General features: G+C 42.1%; 1 protein-coding gene across 1 annotated transcript in view; it reads left to right on the top strand.

The window, feature by feature from the left end:
* Positions 1-24,450, top strand: part of PDPK1 (3-phosphoinositide dependent protein kinase 1) — a 30,630-nt gene that overhangs the window by 2,344 nt on the left and 3,836 nt on the right. The window contains exons 2-13 of the mRNA XM_072120400.1: positions 11,868-12,113; positions 13,165-13,207; positions 14,805-14,942; positions 15,220-15,364; positions 15,932-16,029; positions 16,185-16,260; positions 19,367-19,435; positions 19,568-19,664; positions 19,789-19,962; positions 22,590-22,807; positions 23,238-23,295; positions 23,753-23,905. Of these exons, the coding sequence (XP_071976501.1) occupies positions 11,868-12,113; positions 13,165-13,207; positions 14,805-14,942; positions 15,220-15,364; positions 15,932-16,029; positions 16,185-16,260; positions 19,367-19,435; positions 19,568-19,664; positions 19,789-19,962; positions 22,590-22,807; positions 23,238-23,295; positions 23,753-23,905 (1,515 nt within the window). The remainder of the gene's footprint in view (positions 1-11,867; positions 12,114-13,164; positions 13,208-14,804; positions 14,943-15,219; positions 15,365-15,931; positions 16,030-16,184; positions 16,261-19,366; positions 19,436-19,567; positions 19,665-19,788; positions 19,963-22,589; positions 22,808-23,237; positions 23,296-23,752; positions 23,906-24,450) is intronic.

A 24,450-nucleotide genomic window follows, 5' to 3' on the forward strand; every position in this document is an offset into this window, starting at 1 on the left:
CGCGCTTTAAAGGTGACCTGCAGAAACTTGACTCGGTGACTCTGTGCAGAGTATTTGTCTTACTCTCCGGCTTGTAAACAACGTGCAAGTTCCCCTTTCTGTTGAGTGAAAATGGGAAGCGAGCGAGAAGGGTAAACAAGGCGTTTTAGTGAATGGCGTGCGCGAAGTGCTGCTGTGGTTTCTACTAGTCATTCACAAGTGCATTGTCATTCATGGCTATGGCTGCATTCATTGGAGGCCAGGAGGAAAGCGATCTGCTAATCTGTGCGCTCTTATTGGCATCTGCCAAGTTCCCTCCTAGTTTCTCTCCCACATTTATGGCAGGCGTTGGATTGGATAATTATGGCAACATGTAACTACTTGTGGATGTATACAAGGCTCTGGAATGTGGATGTGACATCTGCTTGACTTTGCCAGATCAGTTTTCTTGTTTGGTTTTGCAAGAATTTTATAATATGAATATAATAGTTACATATTCTCCATTAGGGCGTATTCACATTACAAAGGGGTCCTCTGTATGAGGCATTGTAGCATGCGGTGTCAAGTAAGTCGATTCCCACGATCCAGAGAATTAGGGGTCCTGGTCTCACCGATTGAATGAAGTAGCAGGTGGAGCAATGCATCTTGTCACACCTTTTGTGTTTTGGGAGTTTGGAAACCTCGAGCTTGGTGCTTGGGTATCTCCACCTCTCATGTTCACTATTTGCGTGCCCTGGAGATATCTGAGCGCTGTGCTCGGCTATTTTCGACACTACCATAGAATTGAATGAATTGGCAAAACACATGCTCAACCTGCTTCTCCATCCAGGACCGCCATTCTCCGGTTTGCTGGTCCCGATCAGATTATTCTCTACTCTTGTGGAGGTGTTCCTATCAAACTACTATGACCTGACCTGTGAATATACCATACATTTTGTTCATTTGTCCCTTAGCGTACAATGATTGCTGCGTGTGTATAGCAATCAACTTTTAATATCTATCAGCAATTGATAATGGCAGGAAACCTGCCCATGTAAAGGGGCAATTAGCTCAATATGGGTGCATTATAAGGGTCTGAGCTATGACCACGACAAATAAGGCAAGGTAGATGCCCATGTAGAAGCCAATATATACTCGGTTGTGTTCAGACTGTCAGGTTACATGATACCTCTGCCCCACAGCAGCTTTATTGTGCACAGCACTTGTAAATATGTGTTTGCATTCAACTGGGACTTGTAAATCTTTTCTGTATTTTTTTTTTCTGTTAAATTAAGTGACTTGCACTCAAGGTTTTTCTTTAGGATTGACATTGCTTCATCGGTGTCGCATAACTTTGGTTCTAAGGCTCAGTTCACACCATGTTGCATTCTCCGCTCCCTCACGAAATAGTGGGGGAGGGGGGAATTGTCTTTCTTTTTTTCCTGCTGTAGTAGTTGTATTCGTACATGAGTATCAATGGGGAATGGAGTCAATGTTCACTTTCTGTTCTTGCGTTCTGTTACTCTCCTAACATGGAGAGTGCAGCGGACACTCGCAACGCAGATATGAACTGAGCCTATTTCTATGTAATGGGCATCTTATTATGTAACGCTCTGCTACAGCGTTGGTGGTGTAGATCCAGTTGCGGTTTCCGTTAAGCCGGTTTTAATGACTAGAATAAGGATTAGGGATGAGCAGACCCAATTGTCGTGTTCGGCTGGATTGGCAGCCGAGTAAATCGTTGCCTCTGCCAACTAGCGGACCTTCCTAAATTTTTTACATGGTGGATGGAGCTATGCTAGTGGCAATTTTGAGTCTGACCCTATTTGTTTCTTTCTAGTCTCTTGCAAGTATTCTAATATTTTTATATATATTTTGGACCAGCTCCTGTCTGACATGTATGACCCTATAACAGAGATGACTATTAGATACCCCCTTCTGCCCTTTATGTCCGGCTTTGGGACATTTATTTTACATGTGCCCCATGCAGCTTGTGCCTTGTTACTCTCCCATTGTAGTGCGTGTTTGTTGTACAGTGGTGTCCTTTAAAGTTGCAGGTTTCTTTAATGCATACATTCGCTATAGATGGTCTGCTGTGCTTTGGATTCCAAGCTGAAAAAAAAAAATTAGTATTAAAATAATTTGCTCTAATTTTTATATTTTTTTCTTTTCGCTAGCAGAAATATAAATGTATTTACTAAATTCTCCTCCTTCTGTAGCCATTGCTTTCATTTGTCAACCATTAAATTAAAATTAATGTTTTTAAAAGTAATAACAGAATTTTTCCAACTAGAATTAAAAGTAACTCGGAAAAACAATAGAAATTTCATGTCATTTTTTTTCAGTTAAAAACCTATTGCTTATTATTTCATTGGCATTCATTGAAAGTCCTGTGATTCTGTGGAAACTTGCATTTTTACATGAACAATCTTTTGACATTCTTGATGAATTTACTAATGAAATAAAGATTAATATAAAACATTACATTGTGATTAAAATAATTGCACACATAAAATAGTATATAAACTTGGTAAGTCATTGATTTAAAGGAAACCTACCACTTAGTATGGCAGGGGTAAGCTGTAAGTACCGAGCACCAGCTCAGGGTGAGCTGGTGCCGGTACTTACTTTCGTTAGTGTTAAAACCGCGGTATCGCGGTTTTAACACTTTTTAAACTTTAGGGCAGAAGGGGCTTCGGCGCTGCGCGCGACCGTGCGCGCGCAACATCTCCGCTATTTCCTATGGAGGCGCGCGCACGATCGTGCGCACGCAGCGCCGAAGTGTCTTCTGCCCTAAAGTTTAAAAAGTGTTAAAACCGCGATACCGCGGTTTTAACACTAACGAAAGTAAGTACCGGCACCAGCTCACCCTGAGCTGGTGCTCGGTACTTACAGCTTACCCCTGCCATACTAAGTGGTAGGTTTCCTTTAAAAAAAAAAAAAAAAACAGCAAGAGATGTAAGTGCAGAGAAGTGATATTTGTCGACCTCCATTGCTAGTCACGGTCTGAGTCTTGTGAATGATATGTGACAGCAGATCATGTGAAATCGGATGTTTACTATAAATAAAAAAGATAAATCGAGCGTCTTCTGTTCTTGACAAATTGTGACCTCGTTGAATTGCGAGAAATCACAAAGGGCCTTTCATTAAACTTTAGCACGCGGTGGAGATTGATAACATCTCCATTATCTTCAGGAAAGGAAATATCCAAGGATGTTACTTTAGGCTTGTGCCATTTTACTGAAATGTTTCCATAGTGAAGCGCCCTCCCGTCCCAGCCGCTTCATAGTAGTCTCTACAGACAGTCCCTGGGTTATGTACAAGATGGGGTCCATAGGTTTGTTCTTAAGTTGAATTTGTATGGAAGCCGAAGCTGTATACTTTATCATTGTAGATCCAGACAAAAAATTTTTTGCCCCAATGACATTGAGTTTCAAATATTTTGCTGTAATGGGACCAAGGATTATCAATAAATCTTCATTACAGACACTTTATAGATGATCAGTGCATCCTGGGACTATAGTAACGCATCTAGAAAGCTTCACCAGAGGTCACAGGGGGCAGAGGGGTCCGTGTTTTACCAGAGGTCGTCTGTAAGTCGGGTGTCCTTAATAAGGGGACTGGCTTTTTATATGTAATTGGCATTAAAAATGTTTAAACAAATGGTGAATTTACCAAGCAAACCTGCTCATGACGGAAACCTTCATATTGTGAGGCGGCGATTGCAAGAAATAGAAATTATTATTCCCAATGGAGCGACTTAATGTCGAAAGAAGAGTGCGGGGTCTTCTGGTCTAATTTAAAAAAAAAATTATTTTGTTGAGAAAGAGCAAACAACCTTGTGGTTAAATTTTAGTTTGGTAGGAAAAGGGGGAATCTACATTGGAGAAATTGGGTTTATTTAGATACAGGCAGTCCCCAGGTTACGTACAAGATAGGGTCTGTAGGTTTGTTCTTAAGTTGAATTTGTATGTAATTCGGAACTGTATATTTTATAATTGTAACCCCCGGCAAAAAAAATGTTTGGTCTCTGTGACAATTGGATTTTAAAAATGTTGGATGTCATAAGAACCAGGATTAACACTAAAGCTTCATTACAGACACCTGTGATAACTGTTACAGCTGATTATTGTAGCCAAGGACTAAAGTACAGTAAATTACCAACATCCAGAGGTCCGTTTGTAACTAGGGGTTGTCTGTAAGTCGGGTGTTCTTAACTAGGGGACCGCCTGTATTATGAATTAAAATATAGTTTCATATACTTATAGGGGGTTGAATGATTAGTCTCCATCTCATTGATCTGTCTTCATTTCTGTTTTATCTCTCTCATATCTGTCGATCTTGCTCTCTGATATTTATCCATTTCTTCTCTATCTTTCTCGCATCCATCTAACTATAGTGGTAAAAACAAACTGTATCCATGACATGAGTCACCGTTTTTAGAGCAAAAATATGACTCATGTCAACAAAAATTTCAGGGATGAGTAATAACCCAGATTACGTTACAAAGATAAAGAAGAACTTTGAGAAATTAATAACCTAAATGTAAATTGAGTTTTCATTAATCAAGTTTTCTTGTTTGTGCTTTTGTAGTGCAACAATTAATATTAATGTCCAATTAAAACTTTTCTATATTATAACTTATTTTTAAAGTTTTTATGACGATTTATACTTTTGTGTTAAAGGGAACCTGTCACCGCTGTTCCAAAAAAATGAAACTAAGACAGGTTCCCATAGAGCCCTTTAGTCCTAAGGGCACCCATTCATCAACGAACACTAGTGATGCATAGAAAAGCAAAAAAATCACATTTGATTCTGTACCTGGTAACCAGGGAGAACCCAGAGAGTCCACGTGGGAGGATCACCGCGGCTCGAGTCCTCGCCCTCCTCTGTGCACATCAGCCAGCGCACGCCTCCATCTTTCCTACGCCACGCGGCTCCCTGGCTTCCTGCTCGCTGATAAGCAGTGACACAGCTGAGAGCAGCCAGTGCGCGTGCGCGGAACTCGGCTGTGCGATGTAGGAAAAATCATACAGGGGGCGTGCGCTGGCTGATGTGCACAGAGGAGGGCGAGGACTCGAGCCGCGGTGATCCTCCCACGTGGACTCGCTGGGTTCTCCCTGGTTACCAGGTACAGAATAAAATGTGATTTTTTTTGCTTTTCTATGCATCGCCAGTGTTAGTTGATAAATGGGTGTCCTTAGGACTAAAGGGCTCTATGGGAACCTGTCTTAGTTTCATTTTTTTGGAACAGCGGTGACAGGTTTCCTTTAAATAGGTTTTTAATATTTTTATGTAATTTTACTGACAACAACTGTTCTGTTAATTGGAGAATTCTTTTTTTTTTTTTTTTTTTTTTTTCCTTTTGATAGATGAGGAATAGAGATAAATGGGTGGATAATAGATGGGTATAAAATAGAAGGATATGGGATCAATGGATGAATAGGCTCTTCTTAGAGAGGTCTTGTGCAGGGTTGTTTTTTTTTTTTTTTTTTTTTTTCAATTTCTATAAATTTTACAAAAGCAAAACTAATCCTATGTCTCGCTGGTATAACAGAATAGTTTATTTCTGGTAAAGTGTAGTTTTTCTTAGAACATTAGTAAAAGCAGTTTCCTAACGGATCAATGCTGCTAGATGAGGATTCAGCAAAATCCTATCACGAATATCCGTCTGATCAATAAAAATGACTTTCCTCCTTGTATGTAAATCTGGAATAGACAAATAGACAGCACATTATACAAGGTAAACAGTTTTTTTTCATAGTTTTTGTTTGTACCAAGACAATAGGAGATACTGATAGAACACGAGCACAAACCGTAAAGTTGATGACTTGTCATTTCTTGTCTGTGAGCTTGGAGCCAGACTTGCGGCGATCACAAGTTCTGTTTCACTTGAACTATTTGGCTCTTTGTAGTCCTATAGAGTTCTGCCGTTACTGTCCCAGTAATAGACCCTTATATGCCGCCACTAAATTTATTTGCCATTTTGCAAGGATTTATAGGAGCGCATAAAGCGCATCGGGGAGGGGGTTGCAAAAATTAAAATACGAGACTCGGAGGCGCCCCGGTGATACATATATTTCTGCGATTGCCTCATATAGACCTATAATATTTCCTCAGGAATATTCTTATTGCCACACATCTGCCATCACTAAACCGATGATAATGTCCTTTAACGCATTTGAGACATTCACCAAAGTTTGGAGGTGGAGTGAAAAGGAGATTCATATCTTTGGTGCATTTCTCTTTTTAATTTTGATGAGCGGAGAAGTGTCCCAAAATTTTCATTAAACTCCACACGCTATTCTGTTTTTGGTTAGAAACGGGCAAGAGAAACACAACTTTAATAATAATATAATAATAATAATTCTTTATATATATAGCGCCTACAGATTACGCAGTACTGCACAAAGCAGGACAAATCAGTCCCTGTCCCCAATGGGGCTCACAATCTAAACTTGAGCTTGCATCCAAAATGTCATCTTCTCTATACCAGAAAACTGGAGCAAAGCCCTTGATATATCCTTACTATACTGCAGGTGTTTATGTGGGAACTTTTCTGTGCTTTCAATTGTCTCTTGTAGCTAATCTCCGGATCTTTTTCCCCAGATTAACCTTGGTATACGGTAATGGGACGATGCAGAAAATGCTGCGGACTTAAAAACATGGGGTGCAGTTATATTTTCTTAAGGTTTATATACAGATGAACATTGGTTCAGTTTTCCCGAATCTCTGTGAAGACCATAGAAACTCTAGAGCGGGTCCTATTTGCAGAAATACTGCAGAAAATCATCAGGATTTTAGTGACCTCTATAAGTGACCACAAAATTCCAGATTAATTTTTTTTTTTTCCAGAATTCCTTGCCGCAAAATCTGCACCCATTTCTCAGTTTGAATCCATAAAACAGGTGCAGGTAGTCTCATAGTATGAAGCTTGTGTGGTGGCTATTGTAAGTAGTGTAGTTATATTAGGAACGTCTCTCCCTATGAGAATGTTGCTGTGGTCCATGAAATAAATGATTGTAGGGTCAGGAGAATCAGTCTGCAGGTCATTTTGTTGTTTTCTAATTGACAATTGTCGTCCTGCAGTAAAACCCGCACCCTTGAGTGACACATAAAAAGTTCCTGTTGGCCTTTGTATCTGAAATGTGATAGGTGTGTGAGTAGCGTCTGGTATGTGACCTCGAATTCTTGCTCCCTTTTTTCCCCCTCAGGAATTTTCTGAACCGATGAACTCTACTTTCCGCTGCACGAGGAATGCCAAAAATAATTTACCCAAATTTCGACCACTTCCAACATGTCCAAGCATTTATCCGATGGTAGTCATAGCACAGGAGGATGAGTAGCAGCAGGCGTGTTTTATCTATTGGCCACACACAGAGAGATTACCTGTCCGTCCGTCCGCCCCCCCCCCCTCCTGTGCTATTTACGGCCTTGGGCACGTGGGTATACAGGGACAGGCTGGTGTATGCGGATCACACACATGGATGAATCCATATCCAAGTGGTAAAAATGTTATTTCATTAGATTAAACCAAAAAAAACTGAAAAAAATAGAGGCAGGCGTGGATAAATTTGGGCCATAGGGGAGCAAAGGTTCGCCCTGCTGTGCTAAGGGTTTGTATTTTGAATTCTGGGAACTGGTCCCCTCCCAAAGTCTTAATTTTCCTATCTCGGACTCCCAGGCACTAGGGATAGAGTATTTTTAGACTGTGGTAGGAAATTGTAGAACGTTGTGGAGCCCCGTACAGATTAGGGGAGAGATCTTGTATATGAGAGGAATATGTGTGATATTATACATAGTAAGAGACCAGGCAGGGCCTCAACCAAAATGTGTGAGCCGGGCAGTTGGATCCTACACTGGACCATAGAAGACACGGCTGTGTGTATAAGCCCATAGGAATACCTTGGTCCAGAAATAACACCCGTGTGCGGGGGGCTTCACCGTGCCGTCATCTGATGCTCCATTATGTATAGTATGTGAAGTTATAGGAGTAAAGCGAGACAAATATGAGGCCTTTCCCTGCAGCAGTAGAAAGAAGCTGCCGCTTGCTCTCCCTAGGACGAGTACATGTAAATGTGAGCCGGCCTGACACCAGCCTGAGCTGTTGTTTCCAGAAATGATAAGCGCTTAGGACATGGACTCCAATTAGGAGGATCTGGGTGACTCATCTGTATTCTCTCCGGCCTCGGGGGGATTTGCAGCCTCCATTAGCCGTCTATATTCAGACTGTGTTTATGTGAGGATTTGCTCAGGTTTGGAGGGAGAGATCACGCTGTACCTTACTAGATGCCTCTTCTTTTTGTCTTGTCTGGGATTGTTTACTTCCTTCTGAATATTGCAGACTCATTGCATCATTCTGCCGTGCCAAGGTGCCCATTTATTTAGTTGAGTACATAATGGTTTATAGCTCTAATCCTGTAACTACATTATAATTATACCTGCAATTGGCTTGTGCGTCTGCGGACTCCTAAAGCGGCTGATACCAGAGAGACATTGTGCGGTTGGTGAGCAAAATAGTTTATTCGCAGTCCTATAAGCCGTACTGTGACTTGAAGGTGGAATTTCCCTTTAAGGGGCAATCTGGAATTACATGGAAAAACCTCTCGCGCAGCAGAAGATCTTATTTCTCTGTTTACGTATATAGATTTACACGAATGGAAACTACGATACAACTCGCTCATCTCTTGTAACAAAATATCCGCCTTTAGGGCTATTAACACGGTTCGGTTGCATTAGTGGTATGGTCATTTAAAAAAACAATACTTAAAGGGAAGGTATTTGTTTTGTCAAATTAACCCCAGATTGGGTTACATATTTGTTTTATCCCTAATCTGTTTTATGCTTTGATTTTGCTGTACAAGCGGCCATCTTGCCTAAGCTGCTGGGGTTAACAGCATTTAGAGATGCACTTTACGGCAGCCACATCCCCATAGTCGGGAGATGTTTGAGTGTTGTGGGCATCTGAATCCTAGTCCCATAAAACCCCTTTAAATCCAGATGAATGTCTGCAATGTTTCTCAGTGGTGGTCTGACGGCTTTTGATACCTGGATGTTATGGCAGAGCGTCCAACAAGGAAGTGGCTTATAAATCTTTCATTGTAAATGTTTAAAAAAGTGTTTTCAATAGAACCTTGTAAGGAGGCTGTTTGTATCCGGAGGTGTGTGTATAATCGCCACAATCTCCTGTTTACTCTTCCGTACACCCAGATAATGCCATGTCATTGTGAACGTTACAGCTGCGCTCTGCCTTACCTGTGCCGCCACGTGACCTCCTCTAGGCATCTCTAAAAAATGGTAACTTTAGTTTGGTGCTGGCTCCTTTTTGACTCCCTTTTAAAGGAAATGATAAACCAGGGACATTACTCATAGATCCAAGCACCATGACTGTGGAAATTTTCTTATATACGTTATCAATGGCCACCACCTTTCTAAAATCTACTTTTAAAATTGGGCAAATTAACAAATTACCAAAACCCAAGCTGCGGATTCACAGGCTGTTACAATGCGCAGAATATGTCTCCACCTCTCACCCCTTGTAATCAAGCAGCAGGAAGTGCAGGGGGGACGGGAGACATGCTCGTAACACCCCTACAGAGCTCTTTTTGGCTCATTAACATCATTATAAAAGTTGTGGGGGTCGGGGGAATACCCCACTACTTTTTTTTTTTTTTTTTTTTTTTTTTTTTCCAGAGGTTCTGATGTGTCATGGGAAGTGGGTCCCGTGAACCCCTCTTGCCCTTCCCATACACGGGTTACATCTGCCAAATCATCTCATGCGTGTGAGACCTAACTCCTTCCACATGCAGATGTTTGGAAAGAGGAGCTTTGGGGCACGTTGGCAGAGGAGCTCAACAGTGTCTGCTTTTTTGCCGTACACATTTCGTACACTAGACGAGAGTGCAGATGTTCTGAATTGGCTATGGGCGGGATCATCGGTTGAACGTTAATGTGACTCTCCTAAATCCCTTCTATTTTAGGAAGGATTCTACATTCTATTTCGTTATTGGGGTCCATGGACCAATTTGCCATGCTTTGTGCAGTGCTGCGTAATCTGTGTGCGCTATATAAATAATTATTATTATGCTAATCATGCAGCCTTATCATTATCTATGAGGGAAGTGCAGAACCAGCAGTTATCGGGTATCTCCACTACTATATCCACCCACCTATGCACACAAGTCCCCCAGGGTTGTGCAGCGACTTGTGCGGAGACACTTCTCGGCACATGCATGGTAGATTCTCTTGCACCATCAAGAATGGGCTGTAAATCTTTACAGGGCCGGGACAAACCCCTGTGGTTTTGATTTTGATAGAAGATACAGAAATAGCACAAGCAGCCAGGTGCATGGAAAGTACCACACCATGTTTATCTGCTGCTAACACGTGACTGTAAAGTTTTTGCATCTGTATAATTTCCTACTCATGGAAGTTTCCTGTAGTACGGACCATTCAGTTATTTACTTTTGTAATTCGGTGAAATTGGGCGGTAGAATATAATACGATGCCAGGAATTGTTCCCTTTCCTAGATGAATGTAATCTGTGTCTGGTCGCCTATATGCCTGCGCTGCGTTTGGAGCCAAGCTATACATTCTCAGTTGAAAATCTTGGCCACATTATTTGTACGTGTTCTTATTAATGCGCTTGCTATGGCTACGCATCCATGGATTGCACTGCATGAAAAGCTGGATCAGGAAATGTAGAAAAATGTGTAGAATTTGAGGTGGAAGCAGAAACCCTTAAAGGGGTTGTCCATGGTTGAGTTGAAGTGTATAGGAACAGAGGCCTGCAGTGACTGGTGCCCATTAAAAAAAAAAAAAAAAAAATTAATCCCAGACAACCCCTTTTAAGCATAAGTGCACACGACTGTGAGCTTAATACAGGTTGCAAACTGGTCGTCTGAGTCCTTGGTATGCTTTTCTTTGTGAGCTTAATATTGGAGTTTCTGTAGAATACAAATGTACAGGTTACATACAAATATTATGAACATCAAGCTACAAAGCAGCTGTGATAACAGGAGGGGTTTACTGCGTAATAGGGTCATTAAGTCCTGTACTCCGACACATTTCTTCAATTGCGTGCTATTAAAAAAATGTACCTGTGTCAAGATAATTTCTCATAAAATGTTGAACGAGATTGTCCTTGGATACGACCACCACTGCTGGAGGGATTAGACAAAGAAACAGTTTTTGTAAATGAGATGTCCAGGAGTTAATTCATGTACCACAGCTGTCCTGCGGTAATAAACGCTGAATCCAGTTGGTCTCAAGAGTGCATGGTAGCTACTGGTGCCAGAGTGCAGGGTAGTTGTATCCAAGGACGGCTATCTCGGGTGACTTCAAATAAATGTAAATGCCAAAATGGGAATACCCCTTTAAGGAAAATGGTTAGGGAATCTGTTTAATGGGTTGTGTGCATTGGGTGAAATTTAGTAATTTTCTGATTATATATTTTCTAAATCCGTGGAAAACTGTCGCCCATCAGACATCATATCTTGCTGTGTGATGGATTGTAACACCGGCTGTACACAAGGGGGGCAGAAACTCCTACCAGTAACTAATATTAACCACACAGGTTCCAGGCACTCGGTTATAAACAAATGGCTCTCCGCCTCCCTGACTTTATACTTATGGTATGGAGAATTTTAGATGGAGAAGATACTCCCACTGCTCTTCAGCTACCACTGGCCATAAATAATACTATGAGGCAACAAGGAGGCATCATGGGAATAATCACCAATCTGCGAAAGCGGGGGAATTATAACTCTACCTTGATTTTTGGCATTGCAAAATGTGACATTTTGTGTTATACAGTCAGGCTGCAGGGATGAAATGTTGTGCGCACTGGAGGTCTGTGTTTGTATGGTGTATAACCATTTTGCTTATCTTTTCTCTTTTTATCTTTCTAGTATGATACTATGCCTATTCAGTCCAACGTGGTTATGTGCCCCTGCCCATCTCCTTCTCTCGTGATCAATTCAGATTCTGGGTCTTCGCCTTCCGTCGCAAACTGCAGCACCCGAGCAGGGTCCACGAGTGACACGAACACCGAGTCCGAGCAGCAGACCGTGCAACAGCCGACGCAGCAGCCTCGAAAGAAACGTCCTCAGGACTTCAAGTTTGGTAAAATCCTCGGTGAAGGATCCTTTTCAACAGTGAGTTTTTATTTTTTCCACATATTCATCCTTAAAAGTGCTGACCATGAAAATAGGAGATGGTTTGGGGGAAAAAAACCACACTTGCCCCAACACTCCGATCCCAGTTTTACTCTTGTGCTTCCTGTTTTCAGGCCGGAGCACACCGGAAGTTTTAGGGTATTTATGGGTAATTACCAGCTTCATCCAGTGAGTGACCTCAGAGCGGGGAGGGGTGTGACACGGGAAATTAAGGAAAACCTACCATCGCGGATATACCTAATAAAGTAGATCTGATGGTAGGTTGCAGCTCTTAATACTCGCCCCCAAAGGCCTTGGTGCTAATTTGTATAAATCGGACAACTATTTTCATTGCTTATACAGAATTTAATGGGTAACCAAAGTAAGCATGTGGGTGAGGATCAGACTAGAAACCTACCGTCGTACCTACCTTATTAGTTCCCTGATGGTTTCTTTTAAATCCCTGTCCCATATTCCATGTCCCATATCCCCTCATGAATGAACATTAGAAGTACGGCCAGCAGGGACTCCTTGCATCATATAGATTGCACTGTGCTTGGTCCATGATATTGGACCAGCACAGGGTCTGTTTCCTTTGGCCCTAGCAAGTCTGTGTGGAGGAATTGGGGGGGCGTGTTCTGAAATGTGAGGAATTTTTATTTTGCATGCAAGAAATTCGCTGCTTTTACAGATTTTGAGTTATGCGACCTCTGGAGGGGAGGGGCTTCCTCATTACATACATAATATATTGATTAGTCTCGCAACAAGAAGACCTTTCAAGAGGAACTTCTGTCTTCATAATGTGTTTGGTCATAAGCCGCCCTGTTCTGTAGATGTGGAAGCAAAACTTTAATTTGTGCAATATCCAACTGTAAGATTCACGGGCACCTTCAGCATCGCACAGTCCCTACACTCCCAGCACAGTTTGGTTTCTTGTGAATGTCTTTAGCAAAGCGAAGCTGCCATTTTTGGTTACGTGATAATTTCCATGGCCAAAATCTCTGTTTAATGTTTATATGCCGTTTAGTTTATTAATTTTACTGTTTTATAGGTTGTTTTGGCCAAAGAGATCGCAACAGGAAGAGAGTATGCCAGTAAGTATATTTATGTAGAGAATTTATAAGAGTTTGATGAGGGAATACACATGTTTTTTTTTCTTGTTCTCCACTGCCTTGGTCATGGATAAATTCACTTATGACCTATGCTGTGGGTCAGGGGGAAATGTTATATTGGCGGGACATCCCCTTTAACCACTGCAATGGGCACATCACACTGTAAATGCACACAACTGCATACTCTTCTCCATAGATTAGCAGCATAGATCCAACTTAGACATATTTAGCCTATCCAGAGGTTAAAGAGAATCTTCCATCAAAATAAAGTGTCATAAACCAGGGACATTACTCATAGATCCAGGCACCGTGACTGTAGGAATCTTCTTATATTTGTTATCCATAGCCTCCTTCTAAAATCAACCTTTACAATTATGCTAATGAGCCACGAGGGCTCTGGGGTCCGTTACCAGAACCTCTCTGTGCTGTAGCTTCACGGGTCTGTTATGCTGTGAGATAACAGCAGGAAGAAGGACAGACAATGCCTGAATCTGAGTAAGTGTCCCTGGTTTATCATGCTTGATATTGATGGTAGATTGCCTTTAAGCCATAAAGAGGTCAGAGACAGCAGTCATCGTATCCAAAGGCTTGTGGATATGTTATCAATGTCCACATTGCAAATACAGAACACAATATTGATGTGTGCGTAAAATGACCACAGTGTTCTGGTCTGAAGAGCAATCTGCACATGAGCAATAATGTTATAGGTGTTGCTGGGACAGAGATTTTGAGGAGATTACCTATAGCAGTGGTGGCGAACCTATGGCACTGGTGCCAGAGGCGGCACTCCAAGCTCATTCTGTGGGCACCCGGGCCATTGTCCCAGAACACTAGACAGGAATTTTCCAAATTCCAAGAAACGTAAAAGATGTTGCTTTCGGTCATAATTTTATACTTACTTCGCTACTTGGGACTGTAGGAAGAGGGAAAATGAATTGACAAGGCCCAATTATCTTTGGAGGACCTCTTGTCGGTCCCATGATTCTCTGTGCACAGAGGGACACTTGTTGCTGTCCTCAGGAGGCCAATATGATTGAAAGTTGTTGAAGAACAGGGAGCAATAAGTTACTGCTTTAAATTTTGGTTGGCACCTCGCGATAAATAAGGGGGGGTTTTGGGTTGCTTTTTGGGCACTCGGCTGCTAAAAGGTTCGCCATCACTGACCTATAGGATAGGTCCTTGATGCTGGATCTGGAGGACTGACACTTTTGCCATCCGTTTATTGAAGAGACTGTAGTGTTTCATCAAGCGCAGGAGGGACTTGCCTTCATCCAGGTCAAGTTGTAGATTTGGATAGCCATTCTCTCAAGAACCACTGCCACTTCAAGTAGCTGATTTGTGAGAGCAGGAGATCTGCCACTACCACCAATGAAATCTTAAAGGCCAATACTGTAATCCCTTTTAAAGATTGTGTGCAGCTTTGGTGACAAAAAGTTGTCTGTCTGGTTTTGCCATGGAGATGTATGGGTCTGTAAAGTTTCTTTAGCTGAGAATCAATGGGATTTTGAAATGAACAAAGCCTCGTCGTACACGATCGCACCTCCTAATTAACTTCAAAATCTTTTCTATTTACTTCTAGTTAAAATTCTACAGAAACGTCACATTGTAAAGGAGAATAAGGTACCATATGTGACGCGGGAAAGAGATGTCATGTCACGGTTGGATCATCCGTTCTTTGTCAAGCTCTACTTCACATTTCAAGATGTTGAAAAGCTATGTATCCTTTATTACAAGTGACCCTAGGTCTGGATGTTATCTTTCACCCCTTGTAAGTGCATCTAGTATAGCGGATGCTTGCTGGGTGGGATGTACAGCTAACCCCCTGCTGCGATGGCTGTGCTGTACGGGTCATGAAGGTTTGTAAGTCTTGAGTCCTTTTTAAATTGTACTAGGTGTAATCCTCATATGCAGCTTTACGGACTGCCTAGGACCCATCGAGAAGGAAATGAACTCCGTCTTTCAGCATGAAATTATTCCTTGACAAAGGGCTGCAGACTTTGGCCTTAGTTATGCCAAAAATGGCGAACTACTGAAGTACATAAGGAAGATCGGCTCCTTTGATGAAACGTGCACAAGGTTTTATTCTGCTGAAATTGTTCGCGCTTTAGAATACCTACATGAGAAGGGAATTATTCACAGGTGAGATTATGAAAAGGGTAAAAATTTTAAAATAAAAATTTGGCTTTAAGGAAATCTTCTGTCTAAATAAAGCACAATAACCGGGGACATTTACTCATATATCCAAGCACCATGACTGTGGTAATTTTTTTATTTGTTATCCATGGCCTCTTTTCTTATAAAATCAACTTTTAAAATTATTCTAATGAGCTTGAAGAGCTCTGGGGAGGGGTGTTGTCTGAGCCTCTCTGTGCTGTAGCTTTATAGGCTTTTACACCATCACAGCCTCCCCCCTCTTCTCCCTCAGCACTGCCCATTCTGCCTGCTATAATCTCACTGTACATGAGCACTTTCCCTCCCCTCCAACTGTGACAGCATGGGGAGCCCTTCAGGCTAATTAGCATAATTATAAAAGTTGATTTTAGAAGGTGGGAGGCCTTGAATAACAAATATATAAGAAGATTACCACAGGCAGTGCCTGGGATTTTGAGGAAGTGTCCCTGGTTTATCATGATGGAGTCTGATAGTAGATGCATTTTAATTCTATTTGAAGAATATTTAGTAATTGAAACAATTGTTGCTTCACAGAGACCTGAAGCCGGAAAACATTTTGCTTAGTGAGGACATGCACATTCAAATCACAGACTTTGGGACAGCGAAGGTGCTGTCATCCGACACCCGGCAAGGTATGTACCACGATCTTGACCAAAAGTTCATGATCAATATTGACCTAATTCTGAGTTGCATTCCTCCTTCTAAACCTGAGCTCCATTTATAAATCTCTTGGCAATCCTCTTTGTTGTTGGTGGATGCAGATAATGTGTATATTTTCTTTTTCTAGCACGGGCAAATTCATTTGTGGGGACAGCACAATACGTGTCTCCTGAGCTTCTGACAGAAAAATCGGCATGTAAAAGGCAAGTATAATGTGCATTCACAGGTTATGTCCTTGTGACGAGAGGAGTCTTGGTTTATCTCATTTTGAATTCATGTTGAAAATCCTAACGCGTAGAGACCAACACAGATTCCTCATTGGCCTCCGTTAGGCTGTTTGTATGTTGGTTGTGAGACTTAAATATACAAAGTCCTGGTAAAGTTTTTACCTCTAGTATTAACTACGTAATTACCCTAAGCTTGAATCTCTCCAGACATAGGCTAAATGTTTGTACTGATATTTTATTTAACTGTTCATTTCCTAAGCCTTGTGGTGCATGAGTTTTCTCATAGATAAATCAAGCCGAGACACGGAGCAAGTTTGGTTAGAACAAACTTGTTCATGTGTTACAGGCAAGACGCATGATGGTTATGATGGAGCAAACTTTACCGCAGTTGTTGTTTTTTTTTTTTTTTTTTTTTTTTTTTAAACATGTAGTGCGATTGTGATTCAGCTTAAAAGAGAAGTTTAAGGCCCTTCATACGGCTGGAGACTGCACTGTGATCGGGGGTCATGATCCAGCCACATTTTGCCAGATCAGAGCACCCATAACGTTTGCATGAGTTCTAAGTCTTTTCTTTATATTTCCAAATTCTCCTGGCTTTAGCTCAAAACGATTGCAACATAAAACAGCAACAAAAATTGTATCTCCAGTGTTAAGGACAATGTTACCATTGTGAATCTACATATAGGTGTATTTTCCATGAAAATTAGCAAATTTTTAATAAAAACCGTTATATTGGCTGCATGCAAATTAACTTACAAGACTACTAGAGCGTGGAGCGGCTGCGCTGTGTGCTAAGGCTACTCCATGTCCCAGTAGCATCTGGAGTGGTGCTGCCTTACACATTGCCATTGTGCTTCTGCAGACTGGTGGAAAGCCTGTGACGCTCTGCATGGGAATCTATCTATGCAGAAGGCACACACTCATCGCAAGCAGAAATTAGGGACGCGCAAGAAGGCAGCACTCTACACCTATTTGTATACGTATAAGAGTGTTTTTGGCTAGAACAGTGATGGCGAACCTTTTAGCGGCCGAGTGCCCAAACTGCAACCCAAAACACCTCTTATTTATTGCGAGGTGCCAACCAAAAATTAAAGCAGTAACTTATTGCTCCCTGTTCTTCAACAAGGTTCGATCATATTGGCCTCCTGAGGACAAGATGGAAAATTTTCATCATTTTAGCTTCTTGCCAGTGTCCCTCTGTACACAGAGAATTGTGGGGCCAGCAGGAGGTCTTCGAAAGCTAATTCGTCCCTGTCTACTCATTCTCCCTCTTCCTACATACCCAAGTAGTGAAGTATCACTTAATATATGACTGAAAGCAGCATCTTTTAAGTTGCTTGGAACTGCGGGAAGATTCTTTGAGTCCTGGCTGGTGTGCTGGGGTGATGGCCCAGGTGCCCACAGAAAGGGCTCTGAGTGCCGCCTCTGGCACCCGTGCCATAGGTTCACCGACACTGGCCAAGAACATGAAATGAGATGGACCTTAACAAGCAGTGTAGGGTTGATGCATGCAGGAGGAAACTACTGATTTATGTCTGCATATGTAGATTCTCAATGGTAGATTTCCTTGAGGCCCCTTGCTGTAGACTGTATATGGCAGCCATATGTAGCTTTACGTAAAGCATCTATCGTATGGCCACAATGGGAGTGCACAGTATTGTGAGCATACACTTGTGTCACCATGTCATCGCCGGGGAAAAAAAAAAGATTGGAGTGTGCTCCAAGATTGGCCCGGCAGCACGGAGAGGGGAGAGATGAGGAGCGCTCATCCCATCACATCTCCAGCCTAACATGTGCTACTCAGGGCATAGGACATGTTTGTGTGCAGGGAGCCTTACAGTCGGTTTCCATGAGTGACTTTTTACCTATCCTGTATACATGTAAGATCTGATTGCCAGGACAGACGGTGGACACTAAAATATGTATCTGAACCTCCATGTCCTCAATAATTATCTTTATATAGCGCCATCAAATTCCATATCGCTTTACAGATTATGGGGAACATGTACAAATAAAGACATTTACAAATAAAGACATTTACAGAATGTGGCATCTCAACCACGGGGGAAATGTGCCCGCTGGATGGGCAGCCTGTTGTCATTGTGTGATATTCCTAATTGACTCTCGGGTTAAATTCCTGCGGAGATTGTGTGGTTCAGACGTAAATTAATATTTTAAATCCTGTTACATTATACTGTAAAGCTTCCTGTACTTGGGAAGCATCTTATAATGCATTGGTCACCCTACATCTTATACCGCATCCGGGAACCACAGTGGTGTAAGAAAAAAATGTTATGAATACAAATGTTAAAAATACTTTTATCTTTGTGTCCATTCTAGCGTTCTGGGTGTAACCCATGTCTGATATAGTGTGTGTAACAACTCGGGGCTCCCATTTGCCCGTATATGAAATCCCAGCCATGGGGGTGTAACCCAAACCTGGCTGACGAGGTGGTGACCTCTAGTGGTTGATAATAAAAATATTATGCTTTGAATCCACAAATTGTGTCCTTGGATTCGTTACATCTAAGAGTGTTTTATCATGGGAGTAACAGTCATGAGGCATAATCTACAGGGGAGGGAGTTGTGTGTTTTTTTTTTTTTTGTTTCTCTGTGGGGGGGCTGGGCACCACATACTAGTGGCCAGTGCATGAATAAACAGGGGGGACAAAGGAGATGTGGAATCTGGCAGCAGTTCTGCGCCATTACGACCTGTAGCGGCTGATGTTGCTCTGTTGCAGCATTATGGTTGGTGACAATGGCGACTTGTTTGTAGCAATTGCTTCAAATCTACAGAGGCGCCTATCTTTCCATACAGTATCAAACAGACTCCTTAAGTCGCTCCTTGATTGTGCTATGGGCCCTTTTTTGCAATTTTAGAAAGTTTTTGGTTTTTTCTTTTCCTTTTTAAAAAAAAAAAAAAAAAAATCTGGGTTAGACCTTAAATTAAAATTTATGACGTCCAAACCGAATCTGCAGTAAGTAATGTAAATTTTTTTTTTTTAATTTCTGAATGTAACTACCTAAAACTGTGGTTATTAATATTTTGTATTTTAATATTTTGTTGTTTTCCCTCTTTTAGTTCAGACCTTTGGGCACTGGGTTGCATTATTTATCAATTAGTAGCTGGATTACCACCTTTCAGGGCCGGGTAAGTGTAACATTAATTACAATGAGAAATGCTATAGCTTTCACGTGTTAATATGCATTTCTCCATAATTACTGATTTGCTGTGTGTTGTGGGGTTTTTTTAATTTAATTTTTTTTATTTTGTTTGTTGCAGCAATGAATACCTTATATTTCAGAAGATAATAAAGTTGGAATATGACTTCCCAGAAAAATTCTTCCCTAGAGCTAAAGACCTTGTAGAAAAGCTTCTGGTAAGTTGTCTTAAATCTTTTGGAGTAAAAATATCCTGTATGGCGTGTATACCTATTATGCCATGTTCTCTTCACGCCGCTATGAGTTATTGTTTCTGCTGCAGTAAACTTTCTTATTTAATAGGTTCTAGACCCAATTAAACGATTAGGATGTGAGGAGATGGGAGGATTCGGACCCCTTAAAGCTCATTCGTTCTTTGATGGCATCACATGGCAAGACCTACACCTTCAGACTCCTCCAAAACTCACTGCATACCTGCCTGCTATGGCTGAAGATGATGAAGAGTTCTATGGAAATGTAAGATCTCTCAGGATTTAGTAGCTCTTTGAGTTGCTATGTACTAATTGGCTACATTGCTAAGAATAGGGACTTCTTATTCACTGCATATGTTTGAGGTGTTTGGTGTAACAGGCCTTAACGGTGAACAAAAGATTGGGACTGGTTTTCCCGATCTCTGCTAAATGCTAATTAGTCCTGGCATCTAAAGTTCACTCATGTATATTGCCTGCAGCAAATTCTGCTGTTTGGTCGCCTGATTAAGGACTTGCATAATTAATAAAATCCAGGGTTACTTCACGTTCAAAGCTGCATAAGTTTAGATAAGAACAAAGTCTCCACTTATTGTTCAGAACAGCACTCTCCTACCTTGGAGATAAATTGGATTACTGCCATCCTGGACCACTACGTGGTTCACGGAACAACCATGGCAGTGTGAATCTGCCCTACGGATGCGATGCAGTGTAGGCTTGTACCGTGCTAGCCATAGAGAGGAGAAGACTGAAAAAAAAAATAGTTTCCAGGCAAACTATTTGTTGGTGAACTTTTGAGAATGCTAGTTCTCAATTAGATATTATGTTATCAGGTTTGGTAGTTGTCAGTAGGTAAGTGGAGGGGGGAGCTGTGAATATTGCTTAAAGGGAACCTGTCACCAGGAGACCTCGATTTTAGCCCTCCACACTTCCCCATAGAGCATTGCATGTACACTGCAAAACATTTTTTATCGCAAGAATCGGCTTTACAGAGAAAAAGATAACTTTTATATTTTACCTTTGAAAGACCTGTGCAGTGTGACTACTCCAGTCGCCAAATGGGCGGGGTTGGAGAGGAGTATATTCCCCCCCCCCACCCTCGGGAAACGTCTCCTCAGTGTCTCATTTTCAAATCAATATTACCGCCCCTTATCCGCCCTTTGTCTTCATTTGAACGCCCCCTTGCTCGGCCCTACTGTTGACGTCACCTACTCACGTCCCGCCTGCCTGCCGCAACTCTCGCTGACCGCATCTGGCATTCTCGCGCCTGTGCGGTCAGCATCGCTTGTGCTGTGCGCACAGACATGCGCAGATGAAGCAGTGCCGGCCGCAAGGTCCCCACATTCATCTGTGCATGCGCCACACTACGCTGACAACTCGCCCCAGGTAGTGTGGCGCATGCGCAGATGAATTCGGGGACCTTCCGGCCGGCACTGCTTCATCTGCGCATGTCTGTGCGCACAGCACAAGCAATTCTGACCGCGCAGGCGCGAGAATGCCAGACGCGGTCAGCGAGAGTTGCGGCAAGCAGGCAGGACGTGAGTAGGTGACGTCAACAGTAGGGCCGAGCAAGGGGGCGTTCAAATGAAGACAAAGGGCGGATGAGGGGCGGTAATATTGATTTGAAAATGAGACACTGAGGAGTTTTATGTCTGTGAAGAACAGGTTGGTGTTCCATGGCAATATGACTTGGGATCTCCACTTGTGGGCTGCAGTCTGATTACTACTAGGGGTATTCGGGCCTCCAGTGTGGTCTCCTAATATGTAACCTGTCTGATGGCTGCTGATTTGCTTATTTGATTTTCAGTCGCTTTTGATCTGTAGCCAAACTACAGAAATTCAGACCTTGACTCTAGGAGGTGTTTTTCCAGGTCTGTTTGTCCAGAAAGTGTATTTCCTTATTTGAATAGCTTCCTTTCAGATTGATGGTGATGAAAGTTGTTGTAACCCTAATGGAGTTAAAGGGGCTCCTCGCCTGCAGACTAGATCAGAATATCATGAATTTAATGGAGTAAGATAATGGGGTTTGTAGTGAATTTAGATGGGTATGCACCTTCCAGTTCGGCTATTAATACCTTTTACTGTGGTGCTCACCTTGAGCCATAATGTTCCTATACTTTGTAAGTAAAGGTAGTCTCCTAATGCAAAGTAGTTGTTTCTCCATGTCTGCCCTACATGTCCCTTTTCTATCTTTTGTGGGCAATGTGTACAAACATGGCAGCCAGAATTGTACCATTGGGTAGTGGGCCTACAGCCATGAGCCTATTTAAAAGGGCAGTGTTCTGGATATAGCTGGGAGTATTTCTAACAAGGGGTTTTAGGAGGGTTTTCCGCTTTCCATTAAGGCGCCAATGCCAGAACTAAGCCATCCTGGAACGCCATGTTTCTGGATCCGGGGATTCTCTGGGATGAGTAGTTTTACTTTGTGCTGGATGCCTGTTGAAAACTTTGGTCCTGTTGCTATTACACATGGTAAAAGTTGGTTATGCAGGTTACTACCAGTTACCACTGTATTATTATTTGGTGGACCCCTAGCATTCTATAACGGATGCGGGGAGTCCAGGTACTACTCATGTTCATAAGAAAAATTTATGGCGCTATAGCTGCTGTGTATAGAGAGGTGGCCGTGCATACAAATCATTCTATTTGTTTGTATTGAAGCTCCAGAAACTGCCAAGAAGGTCTGCGGAAGAGAACCAATAAGCCATGGATGTGAGACCCGCTTCACATTCACAACCTTCCTTATATATAAGTGGCATTGCTTTTGTAAGGCACATACTATATATGGCATAGCCTTTCTATAGGTTATAAGTCCCTTTAAATAGATATTGCATTTTACAGTACGCTTTAAATGTGGAAGGGGTTCATGACAGTTTCCTCCTTTTTTATTTGCAGTACGATGACCTCTTGAGCCAGTTTGGAGGAATGCAGGTAGCAACGTCGGTGACTCCTCCAGTACTACCCGCACCAGAACCTGTTCAACCACAAAGATGCGATAGTAACATCGAGCAATACATTCACGACCTTGATAATAATTCTTTCGAGCTTGATCTGCAGTTCTCCGAGGAGGAAAAGCGACTACTTTTAGAGAAACAAATTGGCGGAAACCAGTGGTGAGTAGCATGGGGAGGGATGCTATAGTGATCTATAAAGAGATCTGTTCTGTGTCATCTTAGTCTTTTACCCACTCCTAAGCCTGGCGCCTACAAGCGAGTTCTGTCTGAGGAACTCGCTCCATGCACTGTGGGATTTCCGGTACCGTACCTTGAATTTCTATAGAGCATAGGCTACCATAGTGAGTGTTTGTCACGGTGGTTCTGGCTGTGGAAACTACAAGCTAAAGGATGCAAATAATTATTAGAGGTCACTTGGCTCTTGCTTATGGAGTAATAAGCCTCAAGTTCCCCTCTGTGCCTGCCATTAGGTGAGTGGCAATGTGGCACGGTGTTAGCTGCAGGCTGGCACATTTCACATCTCAATGTTTTCTCTACTTTGCACTAATGGACATTGATGAGTCTATTTTTTTTTTTTTTGTCATTTCAGGCACCAGTTTGTAGAAAACAATTTAATACTGAAAATGGGTCCAGTCGATAAAAGAAAGGTGAGTGCAGCTGAATGTGATCCCCTTTTATTAAAGGGGTTATCCATCTCTGCAAATAATTGATATGGTTTGTGTAATGAAAGTCGTGCACCTATGTGACATCACATGACCAGGGACAGATTTCTATCCACAGGAGGTATACAACGAAGCTTTCCATAGAATGATGGCAAGCAGAAATCTAGAAAACCGTGAGGAATTGATACAGAAAATACATTGGGAAATTGTATAACTTTTCACTACACAATCCATATCAATTACTGAAAGTGGACAACCCCTTTAATAGCTAGAGTAACTCTTGTGGAGGGCCAGATACCAATAAATCGTAGGAATCTGCCAGCTCAGGTCACTAGACCCACAGTCTGGAGGGATGCATAGTTGTGTTTAAATGCCACCATGGCCCTCAGTATCCTGGATGTGTGTTCTCTAGGTCTAGATCTCACACCCGTTTCTCTTTCAGGGGCTGTTTGCTCGTCGGCGTCAGCTGCTTCTTACAGAAGGTCCGCACCTTTATTATGTGGATCCAGTAAATAAAGTCCTAAAAGGAGAGATTCCATGGTCACAGGAGCTGCGCCCAGAAGCGAAGAATTTTAAAACTTTTTTTGTTCATACCGTAAGTAAAATAAATATGAAAGCTATTATCTGCCTTGGGCTACATTCACACGACCGTTGGGGTGCGTATATTGGCACAGTGGGCACACGTTAGTGTGAATGTAGCCTTACATGAAATCCATGGGTCCCTGTGGATTGCTTGTCTTTCTGGGAACATTTAGTCACATGTGACTTGCTGTAGATCAGTTTTTGCCAACTTCACCTAGGTTGAACTTTTTGCTTGGGTCACGAGGCCGGATTTTGGTAATCCCAGCATTTTTTACAGCAATTAGTTAGAGCCCAAGCCTAAAGGCTGGAGATATTAGTATTTCCATTCACGTTGACTCTACTCAGCCGCGATGCACCTTGCTGGAGGGTGACCGAAGATTTTGCTATTTTTTTCTGGCTGCCTCACATAATGTTTATCAAGAGGGTTTGGCTTCTTTCTAACAGAAAATGGTGCAGGACTTTGTGTAAAGTTGGGTGTGGCCCTAGTTGGGACACCGTGCGCTGACCATAGCTGGAGAGTCTAAGCCAAACTTTGTACTCCTCCATTTCCCTAACCCG

This window comes from Engystomops pustulosus, chromosome 8 (genome assembly GCF_040894005.1).
Source record: "Engystomops pustulosus chromosome 8, aEngPut4.maternal, whole genome shotgun sequence".
Classification (NCBI taxonomy): domain Eukaryota; kingdom Metazoa; phylum Chordata; class Amphibia; order Anura; family Leptodactylidae; genus Engystomops; species Engystomops pustulosus.